The sequence below is a fragment of the Pyrus communis genome, chromosome 2, assembly GCF_041283825.1.
Source record: "Pyrus communis isolate YQ-2024b chromosome 2, ASM4128382v1, whole genome shotgun sequence".
NCBI classification, from domain to species: Eukaryota; Viridiplantae; Streptophyta; class Magnoliopsida; order Rosales; family Rosaceae; genus Pyrus; species Pyrus communis.
The window spans coordinates 18007150-18030413 of record NC_142566.1 but is presented as its reverse complement, the minus strand read 5'-3'; the positions used below and the strand labels follow the sequence as shown (position 1 = coordinate 18030413).

Genomic DNA, 23264 nt, shown 5'->3' with positions numbered 1-23264 from the left:
CAATGGCCATCAGCTGTTCTGGGCGCATCATCCTCCTCGAGAGGGAAGCTACTAGAAGAAGAAGAGGCAAATGCTGAAATTGGGTAATGCCAACTTCATAAGGTGACAAATAAAAGGAGAAAAAAAGAACATAGCAGGTATGAAAGCTAAATCTTTACATGGGCTTAGTCACATTGGTTACGGCAAATGTTAATTTACAATCAAATTCAAATCACCTTCCACACAGTTTAGATTAGTTTTCAAAATTCAGGATTAAGTTCAGTATTTTTACTTTTTTTTAAATACGTAGGGTATTTATTTACACTAAGGGGCAGATAGTGAATTAAATTTAACAATTAACAACTTATAATTATTTGGTTTGAATTTTTGTTTGATAATAATCGAACTAAGACATTTAAAAACAATTATCACTTGCTCGTGGTATTAGACTATCTCCAAAGGAGATGTCAAATTTTAAACCTAAAATTTAAATTTGAAGGCTTACGTGGCACTTTGGCATTTTTTAAGCTTTTGATCTCCAACCGATATGTCAAATTTTAAACATAGAATAATAATTTATATGTATTTTTTTTTTCATTAGGAATGAAAAGAAACAAAAGGATAATGGTTTAAACCAATAAAAAACTAATAAAAAGTATTTAATAATTAATTAAAAAAATCTGAAGGTGATGTTAAATTTGACAGCAAAAATGAGAGATGTCAATCCATGTCATACCACATCAGATTTGACCTCTCGATTAGAAGATATTAATGTTATTTTTTATTAAAATTTGAAAATTCTGACCTTTTTTGTTGGGATATGCTCTTTAAGTGGCTGTAAACTCACTTTTGAAAGTATTACAACCAGCAACTTTAGCCGCACAATGATGAAAAGGCCTTTTCCAGGCCCATTCAGAATCAGAACCTACACACCAATCATCCCTCCACAAAAACTGCTCACACTCTCAGCAAAGCGGTTTCATACTTTCCAGTAATTTGATTAGCCCACGGTTTCAGCTTCATCCCAATTTCCTCGTCCCTTGTCATTTTTATGAATTTTTTTAATGTATTCGGAACATAAACTAATACTAGTGGCGCACCTTGAATTATGAAACACAAAAAAATTTATTGTCATTCTCCTTCAATTGCCATATATAAACGCATACAGAGCCCACCCAAAATCGAGACAAAAAGCAAACTACCTGCAACCCGAGTCGTTTAAGAGCGTTTACCTCTGCATCCGATGTCTTCTGTTCGAATCCCCGTTTCACAATATGGATCCACAGCTAACCCAAACCAAAACGGAAGAAAGATCAAACCTTTGATGGTGGTGGGGCAGATGAAGCCGGTAAAGCCGAGCCGGAGCGACGAGGTGTTGTCACCCGATGAACAGCTCAAGATCGCGGAGCAGGTAAGGGCCCAGTTCGACTCTGCCGCCCCAAAGCGACCCATCAAGCCGAGCCGGAGCGACCCCGATTCAAACCCGGTTCCCTACTTCGTCGTCGACCAACAACCCACCATTCCTGAGCTGGACAAGTTTCGTTCTCTAGAGTCCCAATCCGATGCTGTTATACTCTCAGCGCAGGGAGATCCCACGGTGGAAGATGAGTTTGTGGATACAGAGTACTACAAGGAACTCAATTCCATCGACAAACAGCATCACACGGTAATATCTCTTACTTTTTTGGGAAATTCTGAAATGATTCCTTATTTTCAAATCATCTATATCTGATCGGTATATATATGTTGTAAATATTGGAATTTAATTTCTGATAGTTTTATTCAATTTTTCTCTTCCTTTTTGAGTTAATATATCCTTTGGTTTGATGAGTTCATGAATTTAATTTGGTTTGGTTTTGATTTGAATTGGATTAAATTGTTCAGACCGGAACTGGGTTCATAAGAGCGGTGAGAGAAGAGGGCAGTGAAGCTGATGGGCTCCATCTTCATCTACCTGAAAGTCATGCGAGAGTGGGATCGAAGATCAAAAGCAACCCTGCAACAAATGATTGGACTCCCAGGAACGATGACGATGACACATGGATTTAGATCCTTAATTACCTACTTAATTAATTATGCTTTGTTAATGTAATTTTGTAATTAATTAAGGAGAAGATCACTATGTTACATGTAATGGTGATCATGTTCAAGAAGTGGACTGCCGTCCCATGTAATTTTCTCTGCAATGTTCGTAATGGATCCTGTTATTTTTAATTCTAGCACCAAGTTTTGGATCTATTTTTCTCTTTTGGCTGAAGGACTTGTGCCTTGTTCTTATCCCTTCCACAGTTAAGTGGATATATTTAAAAATTAAGGCGACAGCGACATGAAACCAAGAAAAAAAAATGGGACAGGAAAACCAACCTAACGAGATTTATTCAATTAAGATTTAAAAAATAGTTTAATAGGGTTATAAATTTGTGAAGTTTGATAATGTTTTGATGGACATTCATACACAAAAAATTCATTAAACATAGGAAACAACAGTACAAAGGGTATTCGAGAACACCTACCCATATAGGAAACAACACAATGGAATCCCGACAAATTTATCAAAATCATTCATTTTTAGTACTACAGTCTAATGATATTTCTCTTTATTTATAAGAGACAAGTCTTAGATTTGATTCTTGCCAACGCGAATTTGAACTGATTATTGTTAGTCCATTTTGAGGCTTAGCCTAATCTCTTACCTCTTAATATAGATATCATCATTTATTCAAAATAAAAAATAAAAAAATCATCGAATAAGAAGTGAATGTGTTTGGATTACTATAAACTCTTTTAAATTCTGATTGAATATGGTTTTTTTTTTTTTTAGATTTTATTAACTCTCTTAAAGTTTAATTGAACATACATATTTTTTGTTTCAAAATTTATTCTCCATATTTTGTTTCAAAATTGTCGTAGGGTGAAGTGGATACAAATAAGGTCATCTCCAACCGAATGAAGGCCAGAGGGCTCCTTTTAGCCCGATAGCCTTCCAAGAAATTAATATTTTAATAAACAGTGTCATTTCATATTTCTTATCATCTCCAATCGAGGGTCAAATGGTTATAGGCCAAACATAGTTCTATGACAAAAAATCATCTCCAACCGAGGGAGCCAAAGGGTCATAGGCCAAACATAATTTATTATTTTAATTGAATTAATATGGTTACTAAAATTAAACTACCTTATTAATTTTTCGAGATGGAATCTCAATAATTTTAAGTCTCAGATTTCGAGTGTCACATGTCGATATATGTCCAATTTTGCAGATTTCTTGTCGATATGGAATCTTAATATCTCTTTCAACTCGATCTCTTTCAATTCAATATCTTTTAATTCAAGTTTGCAATGAATTCTAACTTTGGATCCTTTTCGGATTCCAACTGAGGGTCGTCATCCAATTCCAAATTGGAAGAAAAATGGGCGCAGATGAGATGAAAAGATGAGGAGTCCGATGAAAAAGATGAAGTATGGCGCAACACATCATATATGGCAGCCATGACTGGGGTCATGGCGTGTGAGCCAAATGACGAACAACCTCAATAGGTTGGCTCTGTTGCTGGTTGCTCTTACAAACCACGAAACAGAGAGATGGTGCATGACAATCTGATGAACAACTATTTCAACCCCAACTCGGTGTACACAGAAGAAGATTTCAAACATCGTTTCCGGATGAGGCGTAATGTCTTCGAGCGTTTACTTCATGATGTCCAATATGTCAATCCATACTTTCAAGAGAAGCTGGACAGAGTAGGTCGTCCTGGTTTTTCACCGGATGACAAGAAGGCTTTAGCGGAAGATCGACAAAGCCAACTATTGTGTTAGAGGCGGTTACCTCGTTTGACACGTGGATTTAGCATGTTTTCTTTGGAGTCTCAGGATCCCAAAATGACATTACAGTTCTTGGGTGTTAATAACCTGATGGAGGATAAATCACCTTAACTTGACTACTAAATCAACGGTTGTCAGTACAATATGGGGTATTACTTGGCAGATGACATCTACCTAAAGTGGGCAACACTTGTCCAAGCAATTCCAAACCTTGTGGATGACGCTCAAATGTGGTTTACCTTACACCAAGATGCATACCAGAAAGATGTTGAGAGAGCTTTCAGTATTCTACAAGCACGGTAGAAGAACGTCATAGAACCGGCAAGAGGGTGAAGTCGAGATCAATTGAACTCTATCATGATGTCGTGCATCATATTACATGTTAACATGATTATGGAGGATGAACGCGATGACTATATTGATAGAGAATCTGATGACGACCAAGATGATCCAAATAGGTAAAGGAAGGCTTGTGCAAAAATATATGAGGGGCCTAATTTGCCTTTCGATACAAGAAATGGTAATATCTCGTTAAACGAGTACACGAGGTGCTATAGGATGATACATTCGCATGCCACAAACAAGTACCTACAACAGGATGTTGTTGCACATCTTTGGGCCAAAAGAAGCATGAAGTAGGCATTTAAGTTTTATGTTATTAAATATTTTTTTAAATGTTGTTTAAGTTTAATGTTATTTAATATTTTTAATATTGTTTAATGTTGTTACAGGTAGTTATAGGAAAAAAATTAGATTTTTTTTTTAACTTTGTAAACAAAATAAAATAAAATCCAACGGCTACCTGGCATCATGTTGACGCTAGGTAGCCGCTAAGCTTGAATTGTAGACTGGCCCCGGGCCAGTTGGCTGGCTAGTTCAGGCCAGCCGGTTGCCCCGATTGTGCAATTATGGTCCGATAGGGCTCACGAGCCCTTTGACCTAGCTTTCTGTTGGAGACGATTTTTGTGTCACTTCGGACTATTTTCGACCCTTTGGTTGGATCGGTTGGAGATGGCCTAAGCTTGCTAAGGGCAACTCGGGTCATGCGGCTTGTGGTGGGTCTTTCCTGATTTTGCTGGTGTTTTTTTTTTTTTTTTTTTTTTCTTTTTCTTGTTGTTTATCTCATACTTTGGGGCATTATACATCTTTTTGTGCTGAGCTTCATGCTGTGGAGTTGGCCCACGCTCGTGGTTGGCGATATATGTGCATCGAAAGTGACTCTTCAGTATGATCTCCAGCTTTTCTTCTGGCTCTTTTTCTCCTCCTTGGCAACTTCGGATTAGTTGAAAAAAATTATATTTTCTTTTTACAACACATGGTTTTTCGTTGTTCTCATGTTTCTAGTGAAAGGAATGCGGTATAAATTAGCAAATTTAATGTTGCTTTCGTCTTCCCTTGTATGGCACGCGGTTCCACCCTTCAAGACTCTTCTTTGCACACAAATTTTTTGCCATCCCCGCCTACAAGTTTTTCTCTCCTCAATGATTTTTGTTTTTAATTTCACACGAACACAACCTTGTTGTATTATTCTTATCCATTTGGACCGTTTTGATTTTATTATATGTAAGTTGTTAAATTTAACAAGTTAGAATACAACCCTTATTGTGTTGCTCTTATCTATTTCCACCAATTTCATTGTCAAAGTTAAACGCTTAAGGTGAAGGTCACATCAAACGAAGGAAATAAAAAATGCTGAAGACGACAGGAGAAAGAACCTAACATTGGATTAGGCCAGCTAACCCTGTAAACCTACTCCTAATCAAGTATTAACCCAAAACGAAAACCCTACAAATTAGTTTCGTACTAAAGGCTGTTAGATGATTATTTCGCTATTAGTGTTTTTTTTTTTCTTTTTAACATTGAAATTGAAAAACAAAACCTAAAAATTGAAAGTTACTTTTGTGAGTTTTCAAAATTTAGCTTTCTATTTTTAATTTAGGATTATTTTTTTTAAATTTTCATTTTTTATGACTAAAAGTAGTTACCTAAAGCGTTATCATGCTTCAAAAAATTGAAAACCCAAAAACTTAAATAGTATCAAACAAGCTTTAAAGAGAAAAGTTGGTTTAGGATTTAGCTATTTAAATGTATTGTGAAGACCTGCATTTTTGTAAGTACCAATACAATATTTGTGTGAAATGTTGTGATCACTTGTATATCCAATATATATACGGTTAGGATCCGGGGTGACAGGTTTTTGAGACACATTTTGTGGGATCCATTCTGTAATGTATAGAATGATCCACCTGTTTATTTTTTATATCTTAACTCAAAGATCATGTCTGTAAAAAATCACCCAAATACAAACCGTATGATTGTTGAATTAAACGTAATTTTTCTTTGAGAACCGCATTCGTTCGTTTTTTCACTATAAATGAATGTCTTAATGATTTTAGATTGTCTAATTTTTTTTTTTTGGCAAGGATACTAAAATATAGATGATTCAGATTGTTAAAACACATTACGAAGTGAACCCTATTTGTCAAAATGTACACAAACGTGCGACCCTGATCCTACCTCATATATATATATATATATATATATATATATATATTTCCTAAATCATATGTTTACAGTATTTATTATATATTTAGCATGAAGGGATCGACAAATATCTAAATAATTTATATATTATAACCCCTAATATTCTTGGCATTATATGATTTAAGTCTATTTTGGTAAACCTTTATTATGATTAGTCCAATTTTGTATTCCTGCTTAAATAGGTCCAATGATTAAGACTCTACATCTCAAATTTATTCCTTAAATAATTACTTGGGTAATTAATACTATCTCTTAATTTGAGGATTATCTTTCATTAATGATAAATTAATTATCAGAATTAACAATCATTCCCTACAATTTTCTCTGAAGAATCGTACTCTCCTCCCTACTATTTTTCAGTTTTCTATTTGTTTTCCATTTTATTCTTCAATGTCTTCCATTAGCATTTTTTTTAAACAAACGATATTATCTACGGAAATGAGTGGGCTTAGTCTCATAATAGGGTAGCAATAATGTAGTTCAAATTCGCCTCTTAAGATCTTTCACTTACAAGTGAAGAGGAATACCACTATAATGTAGTATTAAGTGGCAACTTCCATTAGCATTTTTAATGGAAGGATTATATACAACTTCCTCATCTTTTTGGTTTTTTACCTAACTCATCAAAATTTTAATGTGTTTTCTTCAATTTTTCTCCTCATCGATCATCTACATGTAATGTAGGTCTCCTAATTTTTTTCTTTTAACGAAGGCTTCTTCTCATTACTCATGTTATTTATCTACCTATAGCACATGATTTTAGTTTATCTCAACCATATCTTTGAGGTTTTTTTTTTTGGGTTTCAACTTCTGTAGTAGTTTAAATGTATTTATCTACCTGTATTACATGGGTCCCACAAAGCCCAGATAATTCTTGCATGTGCTTCATCTGCACTCTTGACCCCGCTCAGGACGCACTGAAGGCCCCTCATGATAATTGCTTGGTAGTTTGGACCACTTACGTCTTGCTTGAGAGATTCTCTCATGTAACAAAATTTTAAGCTCAATAGTGTCATTGTTCAATAAATATTTGTTTAAAAAGTATATTATTTATCTAATAAACGATTGACATGAGTTGATGATATGCGAGAATCTAGTGGATCGAAAAACAAAAAAAAAACAAAAAAAAGGAAGTAGCGAGGTTTGTAGGATGGGCCATGAATCGATTAGAAGCAAAGCAATTAGACCCGACTGAGGCCTAGTCAATTTTACCCAATGGACTGCGAATGGACCGGGCTCATGCCCAGTGAACTTGCGCACAAGCCGATCCAATAAGCCACGTGTTATAATCTCGGTGACTGATTGTGGGACCCAAGAATACAAGTAACATGTTAAAAGGTTTTACATTATCCAAAGCATTAAAAATAAAAACAAAAATAAATAAATAAAAACAAAGAGAAAATCTCAATTAAAAAAAAAACTAATAAAAGGAATTTAAAAATTTGAGTTCTAATAAAAAAATAAAAATATGTTGTAAGTAAATAGGATATGAATAATATTTTAGGGTAAAAATATCATTTTTGATATACAAATGTTTAGTTAAAACTTCCGTGCAGAAAAGGAAAATGGAAGGTCCTTGCTTCCCTGCCCTTCCTTCTTCTCCCTGGCTCGGGTTTCCAGAGTCCCTCCAAACTCTGCAAAACCGATAAATAACTCCCGCCTGTTTGCCATTGCAATCTCTCTCTCTCTCATTGAAACTGGGCCGCACGATTTGCGGGTCTCTCATCATAGCCATTGGAGCCGGCAACTTCCGCGACGATGACCTCTATCACCTCCGTTGAGTTGAATTTCCTAGTCTTCCGTTACCTTCAGGAATCAGGTATTCTACACTTCGCAACACCCCAATCTTCTCGATTCTTCGGATTTTTTTTGCCCTATATTTCCCCTTTTGAATTGCATTGACATTCTAGGGTTTCTGGGAATTTGAGTGTGCTGTACAAATTATAAGGTTGTATATATCAATTTGTGTTGCATGGTTGCTAGTATAACTTAATTAGGGTTCAGAACTATAATTTTTGGGAATAATTTTTCAATTGGCTTCCTGTTTATTGGACGTCGAGGGGGCATGAGATTATAGATCTTAAAACAGTAGTGGGTATAATTTTGTTGTGTTATCTTCTGCAATGCTCGAAAGTTCAGTACTTTCCGTTTTCTCTTTTATTTTGGATGGTGCTATCCACACCCTTTTATACCTCCTAGACACCCTTGTTAAATTATGTCATTTGATCTTTTTCAATTCATTCTTTCCCACTGCCGGAAATTGAGAGGAGTGTGTGAAGGTAAAAAGAGGTGTGTGGATAGCACCGCCCTTTATTTTTCCTAATCAATTTTTTTTTAAGTTTGGTTTGCCGTAACCTGAATAAAAATTTATGTTTAACTGAATGTTATTTATATACCTACTTATTATGATATTATAAGATTTGAATCTGACTAGGATTTGATGCGCAATCAATATGCGAAGCTATTGGATGTTTTTTTTTCAAGTAGTAGATTATTTAACATCATATAAAAGCAGTAGAATCCGAGTTGTGGAGTGATCTTATGGATTTTTGTACACAAGCCAATTGCATGTTTGCACACTCTAGATTTGTTATCAAAGTAAATGTGAAGCAGCTTCCGAATCAATCAAAGATTGTATCGATGAACCCAATTCTTTTTCTCTATGTTTCTTGTTTTGTTACTTCTGCAGGTTTCACGCACTCAGCTTTTGCTTTAGGATATGAGGCCGGTATTAACAAAGGCACTATAGATGGAAATTTGGTTCCACCTGGTGCACTCATTATATTTATACAAAAAGGACTTCAGTACCTGGAGATGGAAGCTAACTTGAGTAATGTTAGTCTTCTTGTTCTTTTTATGGATTATTGAATAGCTAGTAAATTTTGTTCAAGAACTTTACGCGCAATGAACATCTTAGAATATATTTTAACTAGCTTTTGTTTTAAGCTTGCCAGAGTGATGCAGATTTGGATGAAGATTTCTCATTTTTACAACCTTTAGATCTTATTACAAAGGATGTAAATCAATTGAGGCAAATGATTAAAGAGAAAAGGAAGAATGCACAGAAGGACAAAGACAAAGATAAAGAGCATGAGTCTTATGAGAAGAAAGATAAAGACAAGGAGCATGAAAATGAACATGAAGGAGAACGTGCACAAGTAAGAGAGAAAGAAAGAAAAGAAAGGGAGAAGGATTTTGAAAAGGATAGAGAGAGGATAGAAAAGAACAAGGAGCAAGAAAAGCAGCCGGAGGACCACAATGACAAAGATGTGGTTAGAGATCAGGAAGATAAAGTTAATGTGAAACATGAAGAAAATGGAGCTTCTAGAGGTAGATTCAAGTTTTACTGCGAATGATTTTCTCTTTTGTGGTCTTTATTCTTTTATTAGCCCGAGGGCTGGTTTGGTATTGCTGTGAAAAAACTGTTTCTGCTATGCTGTGAGAATAAGCTCATTTTTGCTGCTTCACATTTTCAGCTTTTTTTCACCCAAAATTGTGAAAATATGCTGTTTTTAAGTGTTTACCACACACCTTTTTGAGCTCAGCTTTTTTTGATACCCGCTTTTTATAAAAGCACCTCAGTACCAAACGAGTACTGAATACAATTACTAAGGCCACAAAATGGCCACAGTTTTTTAGCAACCACAAATCCATTCAATGATTATGTTCTTTTATTTTGTGATTGATGAGAAATGAGAACTAAGATGTAGACACTTGATTTTTTGGAGCTTACCAGGGTGCAGGAAAAGTTTTATTTATGTACAAACATCCGCTTAGCCAGTGACCTACTCTTATATAATTTTTTTCTAATTTTTAATGAACTGAAAGTAATAAAGGAAGAATGCTTTAACTTCTTGTTTTCTCTTGTAATGATATCATGATCTGCCAAGGTGAGAATTGGTTTTGGAATGTGGTGCCTTGCGCATTTCTTGGCATTTGAGAATCTGTGCAAGGAAGTTTAACTAGCTTCATTCCATAGTCATTTAGGTATGATGAGTTAGAGTTTTTGGCATATGTGTAAAAAGGCAAAGCATGCTATGTAAAACTCACCTTTAATACAGTTGAAAAATTCCAGTTCTATCCAAAATAATCTTTCTCCTGTCAATTTCTTGAGTGTACAAGTAATCATTATTTTCTTTTGTTGGAGCAGAACCAATGGATATTCCTCTTACAGATGTTGAAATCCCTAGTTCTGATGTGACAATTTTGGAGGGGCATACTAATGAGGTTTGTGCATGCTCCTATTTTCCTGCATTACCCACCTTATACTTGGCTTTTCCCCCCTTTCTATGCCGTATGTTTCTTCATATCTTTGTGTGTGACATTGGATCTCATTTCCTTTCTTCATTAGGTATGTGCTTGTGCATGGAGTCCAGCAGGTTCTCTTCTTGCATCGGGGTGTGTATTTGTTATTGTTCATATGTAGTGGATGTTTCTATTATCTATTTTCTTCTTTAGAGAATAATGAACCATGGAAAAATGTTGTTAATTTATTCTCTCTTTACTAATTCTTTCACATGTTTTGCTAGTTAATTGAATACTGATGTTGGATGAGACATGTTTTTTCCTTTATCTGCTCTTCACCATTTGATTTGATACTATCTTTTGTTGTTATTTTCTCTTTTAGCATTAAATTTCAGTAAAATCAACATCCCTTAAGACTAGCTGGAAACTGGTGATATTAATTTATCATATATCATGTTAATTGTGGGCCTTAATGTTGACCAGAATATGGGCTGTTTCCAAATCCATGGTGTTACCACACTTTGTTAGGATTACTATACCAGTGGCAAATTTTGAAAGATCTCTTCTTTCCACATTATTTTTTCAATCCCTTACTCTTGTCACTTTTAATTAATCACTTTCCAGGTCTGGAGATTCAACTGCTCGTATTTGGACCATTGCTGATGGAAGCTCCAGATTTAGTTCACAAAATGGCTCCTCAAATGTGTTGGTGCTGAAGCATGTTAAGGGTAGAACAAATGAAAAGAGCAAAGATGTGACGACACTTGATTGGAATGTGAGCTTTGTTATTGTGGATTTATTTTGTGATAATTGGCCTATCAAATTTTCTTGTAATTGATTACATGCAATGCGGATGCTCTTTGTTACGTGCTCTTGCGAGTTTCACTCATCAAGAAAAAAACTTATTCTCTTTATTTCAAAAGCATCTAAAACTGCAAGAACCTCTTGTATTTTCTTTTTCTTTTCTTCTAGATTTTTTTTTTCTTTTGTGTATATGCAAACAAACCTTTCACTTATTCAGGGAGAGGGAACAATGCTTGCAACCGGATCGTATGATGGGCAAGCAAGAATTTGGGGTACAAATGGTAAGCAGATGATTGTTTTTCTGGTTTTTCTGTTCCATTTGATTTATGATTCTTGTTTACTTTTCTGCATCATTTTGGAAGTTTTTAGAACATATATTCTGTGTGGTATCTTTGCCCAGGTGAATTAATTAGTACTTTGAGCAAACATAAAGGGCCTATATTCTCACTAAAGTGGAACAAAAAGGGAGATTATCTTCTTACAGGAAGCTGTGATAAAACTGCAATCGTGTGGGATGTAAAGGCAGAGCAATCAAAACAGCAGTTCGAATTTCATTCTGGTGTGTGTTATTTTCACAGAACAGACAGTGTAAAAGTGGTTGTGTCAGAATTTTGACGATTATTTTCTGTCATTTAGGTCCAACACTCGATGTTGATTGGCGCAACAATGTATCCTTTGCAATGAGCTCAACAGACAATATGATATATGTCTGCAAGATTGGGGAAAACCACCCTATTAAAACTTTTGCAGGACATCAGGTATTCTCAAGCATTTAGCTGCTCTAGATTAAACCCGAGGTTAATTATGTTTTTAGCATTTTTTTTCTTACTATCGTTGTTTATGTATACTCTACTCTTTTCCTGTAGAGGCTGCAGATAGTTTTGTGTTGTTTAGATTGTTGAAGATCTAGGTACACCCAATTCTAGTCGGAGATATATTGTCTTGATGCTGATCATGTTAATGTTCAATTTCATTTGAGAAAATCTCGGTTAACTGGTCCTCGTCTGGTTGAATATGGATTTGAGAGGGTCTTGGTAATCCAGCCTTCCATTCTAGAATGTTGCTGTTTTATTTCCCTAAAGCTTACACACCTGCATTTGATTTTGTCAACTGGAAAACCCTGAGCTTACCAGTTTATTTGAACATGTCTGGTTGTAGTTACTGGAATTTTCTCAGGTAGCAAAAATGGTTTCACTTGTTTTGAACATCTGCAAAAATTTGCATGTTTGCGAACGATAAACTTTATAATTTACAATTGTACTTGATAGTATCAGTTTTTGTGGCTAATCAATGGATTTTCGCTGTTCAGGGAGAAGTTAATTGTGTTAAATGGGATCCAACCGGTTCATTGTTGGCTTCATGTTCTGACGATATCAGTGCAAAGGTTATCTGTGCTACCTGCTCAATTTGTAGTCAAGTAGTTCCATTTTTTGTCCTGTAAGATACTTGTTTGCATTAATATTTTTAGTCTATACTTGTATATAATCAAAGATAGGTACTGAAGTTGAACACAGACCTGGTATGGGGTTAGCGTCATATGTATACTCCGGAACATGGGAACAATAGGATTGATTAAACCAATCTCGTTTACTGCTAGATTAGAAGTTTGAGTCCAATAATTCATATATATATATATATATATCATTCTTCTTTTGTACATCTTATCCCTATTCAGTATAACATAGCCAGTTTCAGTTGGTTCATTATTTTCCATTCAATTAATTGGATTAGTTTCAGCTGGATCATTGTTTTCCATTGATAAGACTATTGAATTTGCAACTCATGTGAAATTATGGTGTAGATATGGAGCATGAAGCAGGAAAAGTATGTTCATGATTTGAGAGAGCATTCTAAGGTATTCCTCAGATTGTCATTCAAGTTTAATTTTCCTATCATGTCTGTTCGAATTTACTATTGCAGAATCTTAGAAGCGTTGAAAATTTGGATTGCAGGAGATATACACTATCAGGTGGAGTCCGACTGGGCCAGGAACAAACAACCCTAACCAACAGTTAGTTCTGGCAAGGTATAGTGCTTCTTAGATGAAGTGAGATACTGTATTGTGTGCATTGCGGTTACCATGTCTTCTTTTATTATTTCAGTTAAGTTGCAAATTGTTTCAATAAATAGCTTTTACATGGTTTTCATATTTTTCAAGAAAAGCTTAATGTTGGCAGTTGAAATTTTGTACAAAGACTGAAAATGATTTATTACCTGTGTAAAACCTGGTTGGATGGTAATTCTCCTGATTCATTCTGTGCTAACAAGTTATTGTTAAACTTCTTATTGCCGTTAACCCTGTGGTGCAGCAAGAACTGTATTTTAAGCCACTGCTCTTTTGTATTCATGTTGTTGCAGTTGTGGGTTTCTGTTTCACGCCTAAGCGCAGTTGTCTTTATGCAGAAATATTATTTCTTGATAGGATTCAAACTTGCACTTCATTCTGCATGTATACTCTGCTGAGAAAGTACACTCAATACTTTCGGTGGAGAAAATACACTGAATCTTTGTGTTATGGTTACAAGTTGTATGTGATTGTGCTTCTTGTGCAGTGCTTCATTCGACTCCACTGTGAAGCTATGGGATGTGGAACAAGGAAAACTTATGTGCAGCTTGGATGGACACAGGTACTGGATTTAAACAAACCGTATGGTGTTCGAAGCTTAATAAAATTTCTGTACTTCATTCTGTATTGATACATTCAAATTGAATCAACAGGGAACCTGTTTATTCAGTTGCTTTTAGCCCAAACGGTGAGTATTTGGCCAGTGGATCTCTTGATAAATCGATGCATATATGGTCACTGAAGGAAGGCAAGATTGTGAAAACGTACAGTGGAAGTGGCGGTATATTTGAAGTCTGCTGGAACAAGGAAGGCGACAAACTTGCTGCATGTTTTGCCAACAACACAGTCTGCGTTTTGGATTTTAGAGTCTAGAACTGGAAATACCAAAATTGTCTTGTATCGGAAGTTAGTTGGTCGTCAAATCCAAGTCGTAGATTAGTTCTTTGCATTTGATTAGGATGGGTGGCTGAGTGTATTTTAGGTGGGTAGGCATTGCATTTTAACCGTAGATCAAGGCTAAGCTCACTAATGTTCATTTTGTTTGTGAGCCCGTTTCTTGATTCAATTGTCGATTGAGCTGCTTTTCTAGGAGAGATGTACAGGATTGTTTTCAACTTTTTTACTTAGGCTTGTTGATGTAGTTTGCTTCTCTCTATATGTATGTCATGCTACTGAACATTCTCAAGAAAGCTGTTACTCCAACTATTTTTCTGGTTTTGATTTGTGTTGACTACTTTGACAACGAAAGCATACGTTCAATTTGACTAACGCACGTACAGATTTCGGATACGGAAGATCTAACGCACGTACAGATTTTTGATACGGAAATGTCAAACTTCAGAGTTGTATTCATTTAAAGACTTAAAGTTTTGGAAGCATTAGTGCTACTAGTCGTGTTTTGCTTTAGGCAAGAAAATATCTTTCTCATGATCGAAGCGTTTAGCTAGAGCAAGCCAAAGAGTGTTTGGATCCTCTTTAGCGAAGTACTCAGTTTACAGTGTATTATGCATGTCTTCAAATAAAGATCATGGCAGTGGCTTTGTCAGCATCGCTAACCGGAATGTTGTAACCTCATCAATTTTGGCTCAAAGACGTGGCATGTTTCTGTCAGATAGAAACCATGGTTTAAAGGGCGCTCTCAATGGGCCAAAACCGAATATTGGACCAGAACTTGAAGAGACCAAATGTAAAACAGGCCCAATGATTTTGCAATTGGAAAGACAACTTCTTCGGTTCCAGGGTTTAAATCGAAATGCCCTAAAACCCTTGCTTCCAATCCAATCCCCAATTCCTAAATTTCCAGCAAGCAAAGGTATGGCGTGGCGATCTGGGTCGTCGTTGTCAAGGTCTCTGATCTCAACCGCAAGAGCTTCGACATTCCGGTCGTCTCCGTCGATCTCATCTCTCCCTCGCGCTCCGCTTCGTAATCTCCTCGGCAGCAACTCCCGCCGCACCCTCTTCTCCCTCCCAGTCAATGCGGGCCAATTAGCTTGCGCGCAGTCGCTGATGCCATTGCACAGCGCCCTGGCTTCGGCTCGTCTCACAAGCCACATCTCCGTCGAAGCGCGGCATTGCTGCGAGCTGTCTCAGGGTACCTCCATTGATCCCTCGTAGTAGTTTCTCTCTTTCTGCGGTGCGTCTTGTACTGACATTTTCCCCCTTTCAAATTTCATTGAATTACTTGTCATCTGTGTGTGAGATTTGGTGAAATGGAAGTGTAATGATAAGGAATTTTAATTGAAAGAGAAAAATATGGGAACTTTGAGTACTTTTTGTATGCAATGCCTTGTCAGCTGTTTGTTTAATGGGAAGCTTGTGATTCATAATACTCAGCACTAGCTTATTGATTTGTATGGATTTTTCGATCTTATTGTTTTTTCCAGTTATCTACGTGTTAGATTTTGAGAAATGGGAGTGTAATGATAAGAATTTCAATCGAAAATAGAGCAAAGATGGGAGCTTTGAACTTGTTGGGTATGCAATGCAGTGGTTCTTCAATCGAAAATAAAGCTTATAGTTGTTTCTGAACCCAATAGAAGTTGATTAATTGTGGAGTTTCTAGATGTGATACTATGATTCTCGGTAACATTTGGCATTTCATCCTTGTGCTTTATCCTTTTTGGTGGTGGATAATGAAAGCTTCCGTATAGGTGTTATTCTTCGTCCAAATTCCAATATTTTGGACAGAATTGTGGCTGCTATATTTTTAACGATCCATCTAATCTATTATTATTATAAGCCATCTCAAGTGAAATGCTTGTGGGGTTGTCTTTCGGTGTGAGTAGTGTCTGTTTAGATTTGCATCTCAGCTTATTGGTCTTCTGGGTGCAATGTTGTAGGTTCTTGAACGTTGGATCGACACAGCAGCAGTTGTTGCTTTATTACGTGGATCCTGAGAGTGGAAGCATTCTGTACTCCTTATGTTTGATAAGGTGGGTGTAGGATGTAATTTCACGTTGTAGTGGATAATTTCTAGTTTCAACATTGTTGCTATAAGGCGTGTTCATTTTCTTATAAGCCATTTGGCTTTGTAGGCTTTTATGTTCAGAATTACAACATCATACGACTATTTCCTGATCTGACTAACAATGTTGTTTTACTGTTATTTATTGCTATCGAAATTAATGGATCCAAATTGAAATCTAATACACGACATAAAGGGGGCAATTGGTCTTCCCCTGAAGCTGCATTTGTTTTGCTATAATCTTGTAAATTTTACACTAGCTTATAGAATGAAGAAGTAACCTCTCTCCAAAGGGGTGTGGTAGTTTGTAGTCGAAAATCCAACCTCATTTATGAATCAGGTGAAATCCATGTTGGTTGGTCCATATACTATGCATTTGAACTTTGTTGAGAAATTGCTCTTCTCTGTTTTCCTCTCATCGCATGTTTACTTACCCCCATCAGTTGATACAATTCAGATCTTGAGGGTATTGGATTACTGATTTTAAGGTGGAACGCATCTTTTTTAATTCCTTGTGTGTTAGTAAGCGCGGGTAATCAGAAGTTCGAATATGATTCCCCTTCTTCTTATACTCATACCCAGTAAGTAAGATGCCAGCACTGATTCTTGTTTATGGACCGTACAGATTATTTGTGTCTTAGCTTGATGAACTAGTGTAGTCAAGACTGAATTTTTTTTCAATTTGTTCTTGATAGATGGAAAAAATTAACCTGGCATCATTGCATTTCAAAGAAAAACGCAGTCTCATGAGTTCTGATATCATAGGCGATAAATGAATAACCCAATTCGAAATTAATAATTTACTGTTATTCATTTGATTTTGGAAACTTTAACAAAAAACTTTCGGTACTGTTTACTTTAACGAAAAATCACATTTTTACACTAAAAAGTTAATCTTGGATTATTCGCTTTACTTTTTATTTTGTTCTTATAGTTAAAACTTAAAATTTTCAAGTTATTTTCATTAGTTTTCTTTTTTATTTTTCTCTTTCTTGCTTTGGATTGAATTAGAAAACAATTCTTTTGCTTGATGATTAAAGGGCAAAAGCCAAACAGCTGTGTGGCCAAAACAAATCCAATCTTCAAGCACACAGACGATCCGACTCATCATTCCAACTCCACCAAATTTTTTTTTTTTTAATTTAATCCTTTTACAATGAAGATTTTTGGATGAGCATCAAGATTCTGATTTGATTTTTTAAGAATTATGTGGTCGTGGTTTCTCGGCTCCTTCTGTGCATATGTATATATGTGTACACATAGCCCACTACTAGTACGTGATACATCCAACAATGATCCTCGGAATCCCCAATTGGGGAAAATAGACATCCCACCGATCTTTGTATATAAAGCCAACAAATTTTGGATAAAAAGGCCTCCACAACAAAAAATTTCAAAAGTAATCTAAAATAATATAGGAGTATTTTCATCATTTTAATAGTGCTTTTAATAATTAATTTTTTTTGTACAATTTTTTTAATTAGTACCTCACAATAGACAATAATATGATTCAATTAATTGTTTATTAAATATTATTTTCTCTATTTTTAAACATGTTCAAAACATCTTAAGAGGCGTGTAATGCTGGTTATAAAAAATGTCTTTCGTGCATAATAATATGATTAAATTAATTGTTAAATGATTGTTTTTTTTTTTTTTTTTTTGAACAAACGATATATCTACACTAAGAGGGTGGGGTGGGCTTAGCCTCACAATGAGCTAGTAATAATGTGATTCAATAAGTTGTTTATTAAATATTATTGTCTTTATTCTTAATGTAAATTCAATAGAATGTAGATGAAAATTGAAAAACCGATTTTATTATGTGAATTAGCTGCTTTGATTGGTTTGTGAGGGGTTTTTTTTTCTAACATGATCTAAGATTATTCATTTACTTCAAATATTTGACTTCCTTTTGTCAATTCACGCATATAAATATATTTAAAAAATGTAAGTTGCCGGTAACATGTCATGATTCAAAAAATATTTTTTGCAGACGCGTGAGAACGTGCATGAAGGCTAGCGTATATATATTGCTAGGTCCTCCCAAACTCTTCATAAAGCTACCACTGCAGGTTTGCATTGCAGTATCATGTGTATACGAAATTATTGATGATAATAGCATCTCCAAATTAGTAGCGGGGCAAGAATTTTATGGGTGTGAGAATTTCTCATATATATAGGTAATTTGGAATCAGAACATGAGAGATTGGAATATTTTGCATAAAATTGAAAGATTCTAAATTCAATAGAGAGAACTAAAAACATTACACAAACTCAACATCTAGAATATGACGTACATTGTAACAAGAAAATTTTAAAATATAACATAAAGCTGAAGAAAAGTTGATACAATAAAGAGGAGAAGTGAAGACTACACGGCAAAAAGAGGGATGAAGGGAAAAATGAGTCCAGGTTTGGAACGAAAAAGAGTTTGGATTTAGAACACAGCAGCATCCTGTTATAATAACAAGAAGAAAAAAAGCAGGATAGACCAGGGATCATTATGATCTATTTTGTTTGATTTTACTTTCCACCATCATCACTACTATTAATCTCACATGTATATTATAATGATATCATATTAAATAAATCTTAACAGCATTCATTAATAACTCAATTGATATTTGCTATCCCAACCTTTTCCCCCTACTATCTGGACAAACATCACATGTTAATGACTGTTGGGCCTGGAAGACTTTTAATTTTATTGCAGCACACAGATCAATCTCATTCTCTCTGTAAGTTGTATTTAATTTACATATCTAACCTCTGGCAAGACCAATTTAATTTTGCACGACACATCAAGGAAGTGGTCCATAATCTGCAGAGAGTCCAGCACATAAACATACTGAAATGTTGTCTTAGTTATTTGGTAATCAAAGAATTCATGATCATTCATTCTTTCATTTGAAATTAAAGTAAAAAACAAATAAATATACTTTTAATTTTTAATTCAACCCCTAATATTAAATCTAACAAGCATAAATTCTTGATTACTAGGTGAGCTGAAAACAAGGCTCCATAAACATATGCTGGAGGCTTTAAATCTGCAGTATGGGTTCAAAAGGATGTACGGTTCTGGGCTTGTAGATAAGAACTCCGACTTGCCTGTGTTCTCTAAGCAACATTTACCTAAAAGTGCTTTTTGATTTCAACCTTCCATCACTAGAAGCACTTTGGAAATGTTTACCTATATGCTTTTAATGGAATTTTCGGTAGTTTAAAGTGTTTGTGATTAATTCATCCATATGGAATCAAATCATATTGATGCTACTAAGGAGTCGTACGCTTTGAATGGCCAATACAATTATACATGACTTGAGCACAACTGGTCCCCTAAAAAGTTTCAAGCATCACAAAACGGGAGCACCACATAAATTTGAGATAAAATATTTTAGTAATATCCAATGCCACTTCATCCCCTCCATTATCATATTCCCTTTCTGGACTGTTTAGAAATTTTTTTTTTTTAATATTTTTTTATACAAGCAATGTTATACTTTAAGTTGAGCGAATGTCGTACGTTCACGTCTGCTGTTTCTACACTAACTTAACTTCCTTCTTTTTCATCACACATCCCTTATTTAAGTTCAAGCTCCCCAATTTCTTCAACCCTCTATCCCAAACTCTCCATTTCTTATACCGTTTAAATTGAGTTTTATTTAGGGTTTGCAATGATTCCCAAAAGGGAGCAAGAAAGAGAAGCAGAAGCACAGGAAGTAAATGATGAGATTACAGAAGGTAATGATGAAAGATTAGCTGATGATCATGAAGATGATAATTTGGGAGACTGGTTGAGTTTAAGCCTCAACTCCAACGAGCCATCCGCGGCGGAAGTCGACGCCGATTTTCCGTCACCAAAACCCTCAAATAGCAAAAAAGTTTTCTCATGCAACTTTTGTCTGAGGAAATTTTACAGTTCTCAAGCCTTGGGAGGCCATCAAAACGCACACAAGAGAGAGAGGGGAGCTGCCAAAAGGTATCACTCTCACAAAATGATGATGTCAGCAATGGGGTTTCCGTCCAGCCCTGTGGCTGCAGCAGCTAGGTCACTTGGCGTCCAGCCTCATTCACTCGTGCAGAAACCTAGCAGCAGGTCTGATGGGTCGTCAATGGTGGCGAGATTTAGTGACGCCGCCGCAGGTTTTGGGATGGCATGGACACCCTTCATGCTTGAAGAAACCATGAATAATATTTGGCCCGGAAGTTTCCGGGTGGATCATCAATTGCCACGACAAGAATCACATGTACATAATAAGCAGCTGGACTTGAATCTTCGGCTGTGATTCTAAGCTCTCTTCCAAGTATTTATTGTATTTCAATCTAAATTTGTCTAAATAATACATGTTTTAGAGCCGATAATCAACTGATGATCTTTGGTAAACAACATATCAACAACAAAACATGCATATTATCAAAATCATTGATACATATATCAATAGTATCAACACAAAATTCATTCACAAAAGTTCGATAGATAATACTAGTAGATAACAAATCAATAACGTAATGTGTATATTATCGATATAGATACAAGTGCAAAATCCGTGCACAAAAGTTCTATACCATTGTAGAAGTCCAAACTAATAATGCTTTGGTACGTGTACTTGAAATCATCAAGACAACTTTAGTCGATGGGACCTTTGTATAGTTTCATTTTTGTTGTTTATACTTTATACTTTATAGTGTAGTGCTATAACGCCAAACTTTCAACTACTGTATTTGGCAAAATAATTCAGTTTCTAAACTATCTATTCTGTTTGTCAATCAAAACTAAAAGACATACATATCCTATTTAAAGATTAAAATTAAGTAAATGAAAAATATTCCTACGACAGAAGAAGGTAGAAACTACCCCATCATTGTTAGTTTTTCATAATTGATTTTTTTTTTAATTTTAAAAACTAATCACTCAATAAAAATAAATTATTTGGACACACTTGTGTAAGCATCTGTCAGTATTAATAATAATAATTCAATTTCTTTCTGCAAGACTACCAGTTGTTCAAAAAAAAAAAAAAAAAAAAAAAAAAAAAAAACAAAAAGAAGAAGAAAGGCTACCCCAGTTTGTGCTTCAGCTTTTAGTACAACTAAATTCTATTTGGTGTGGCAACTAATATTTAACTTGTCTTTTTCAACCAATCTAATATCTTTGGACCATGATTGATAATTGGCTTCGATCTGATTACTTTTCCATTACGGTCAGATCAGTGGCTTAATAAAATGAAACTTTAATGAAAAGCTCTCGGTATTATTTATTTTAACGAAAAATCATATTTTTACACTAAAAAGTCAATCCTAGTATTATTCACTTTACCCTTTATTTTGTTCTTATCGTTAAAACTCAAAGTTTTATAATTATTTTCATTAGTTTTTCTTTAATAAAATACTGATCCTTCTAAGCCTATTTTAAGTATCTAAATTGGACCCTCATTGGGTTGTCAAGCCCGGCCCATAATATTGTTTTTGATTGGGCCCTCTTGGATATGTAGTCCGGAGGGTCAGTCATGCAGAGATTTTTTAGTGTGATCATCATACGAGGTGGTACACCACGTGTTCTTATATAAATAATGTGTTATGTGTGTTAAAAGATTAATAACTTAAAAATTAAAATTTTCCACCATTTACATAAAAATACGTAGTGTACCATTCGTATTTCCGTCACAACTAAAAATTTCTTGTCAGTCATGATGGTAGGATTAAAAAAGAACTCCCCCATGACTACTCCATTTTGTTCGTTCAACAGATGACATTTGAAAGTTGTCATCAACTTCTTCCTCCAATAATGAATTATCTTATCCAAACTGATTATCTGTATTAAAACACAACCCAAAAAGAACTAAATGAAACAACTTAGGACTCGTTGGGAAGTGCTTTTAAATGATTGAAAACGTTTTTAGAGAAAATGCTTTTAAATGACTTAAGTGTTTTTGGAGGATTAACTTGTATTTTTATGAATGATTGGTTCCAAAAATATTTTATCTAAAAACACTTTCAATCATTTAAATACATTTTCCAAACGAGTCCTTATGCTTCAGCCATACTTAACGTAGACAAAGAAAAGTGAGGGAGCTGAGAGGTCCAACTTATGGCAATTGCTTGAGGTCTTCTCCAGCCATGCTCGTTGAGCTCGAAAATACCCAAAAAAAAAAAAAAAATCATCTCAATTAAGGAGGTAAATCCTAGTTAGCAACTCAATACAAATATTATACATCGTTATATTTGTCATTCATGTGAGTTGAGCCTAACGAAAGTACTAGTTGAAGTACTAGTTGGTAGTAAATATTATATTAAAAAGTAACAGAATATTGGTGAATATCCATATATTGGTTTAGGATGTTATGTATTACTTATAACCATCGAGTTACAGGCAATGTTACGTATTTAATTGTGTGATATGAGTTCACACTAACATGGCGTGTTTATTACTTTGTGTTATATTTAGATTTGTTATTAACTCAGACTCGAAAAGTATGTGAGTTGTATGACCGATCGCACAAGATCTTACAAATAAGAGTGTAAATTAGAAGCTAGTAGTTATATTACTACTAGTCTAACTTATTTTATTCCTTCGAGTGAAATTCCATTAAACAATATGTCACGGATTTCCATCAAATAGGGGTAAGTAGGATACAGTTTCTTGTCACTTATTAAGGGGCAGAGAATAATTAGATGGCATCCACAAAATCACAAGTTAATTGGATCCTTGGAATTCATCGGCCGATCAATGATCTTCTACACTCTACATATATACAGCACAGCAGACTCAGCAGCCATGTGAAGTTAGACAAGACTCCCCATTTATCTGAGACCATCTTCCAAGAATGATACGTAATG

The 23264-nt window shown here is 35.0% G+C and overlaps 4 protein-coding genes across 6 annotated transcripts; all 4 read left to right on the top strand.

Annotated features, from left to right (window-relative positions):
- The first annotated feature begins 854 nt into the window (after nucleotides 1-854).
- Nucleotides 855-2198, top strand: MEE59 (maternal effect embryo arrest 59). The gene is made up of 2 exons (XM_068487546.2): nucleotides 855-1645; nucleotides 1864-2198. The coding sequence occupies exons 1-2, from the start codon at nucleotides 1223-1225 to the stop codon at nucleotides 2026-2028; spliced, it is 588 nt and encodes a 195-aa protein (XP_068343647.2). The 5' UTR covers nucleotides 855-1222; the 3' UTR covers nucleotides 2029-2198.
- A 5667-nt stretch (nucleotides 2199-7865) lies between these two features.
- LOC137748382 (WD40 repeat-containing protein HOS15) lies at nucleotides 7866-14665 on the top strand. 2 transcript variants are annotated; one of them, XM_068488529.2, is made up of 14 exons: nucleotides 7866-8164; nucleotides 9035-9180; nucleotides 9300-9675; nucleotides 10496-10572; nucleotides 10697-10743; nucleotides 11215-11365; nucleotides 11612-11675; nucleotides 11795-11953; nucleotides 12031-12152; nucleotides 12704-12778; nucleotides 13196-13249; nucleotides 13347-13420; nucleotides 13947-14021; nucleotides 14113-14665. In XM_068488529.2, exons 1-14 carry the CDS (start codon nucleotides 8104-8106, stop codon nucleotides 14330-14332), a joined length of 1701 nt encoding a protein of 566 aa, XP_068344630.2. In that variant the 5' UTR covers nucleotides 7866-8103; the 3' UTR covers nucleotides 14333-14665. The 2 variants fall into 2 exon arrangements, with proteins under 2 accessions (XP_068344630.2, XP_068344631.2); XM_068488530.2 differs by lacking the exon at nucleotides 7866-8164 and having other exon boundaries at nucleotides 9039-9180; nucleotides 9292-9675.
- Nucleotides 14666-15170: 505 nt separating this feature from the next.
- LOC137748769 (uncharacterized) lies at nucleotides 15171-16643 on the top strand. Of its 2 annotated transcripts, none has more exons than XM_088685133.1 (2): nucleotides 15171-15593; nucleotides 16300-16643. In XM_088685133.1, exon 1 carries the CDS (start codon nucleotides 15275-15277, stop codon nucleotides 15572-15574), a length of 300 nt encoding a protein of 99 aa, XP_088541259.1. In that variant the 5' UTR covers nucleotides 15171-15274; the 3' UTR covers nucleotides 15575-15593; nucleotides 16300-16643. The 2 variants fall into 2 exon arrangements, with proteins under 2 accessions (XP_088541259.1, XP_088541264.1); XM_088685138.1 differs by having other exon boundaries at nucleotides 15173-15551.
- Nucleotides 16644-19895: 3252 nt separating this feature from the next.
- On the top strand, nucleotides 19896-20789 carry LOC137746502 (zinc finger protein 4-like). The gene has a single exon (XM_068486522.2). It carries the CDS (start codon nucleotides 20102-20104, stop codon nucleotides 20711-20713), a length of 612 nt encoding a protein of 203 aa, XP_068342623.2. The 5' UTR covers nucleotides 19896-20101; the 3' UTR covers nucleotides 20714-20789.
- The last annotated feature ends 2475 nt before the right edge of the window (nucleotides 20790-23264 follow it).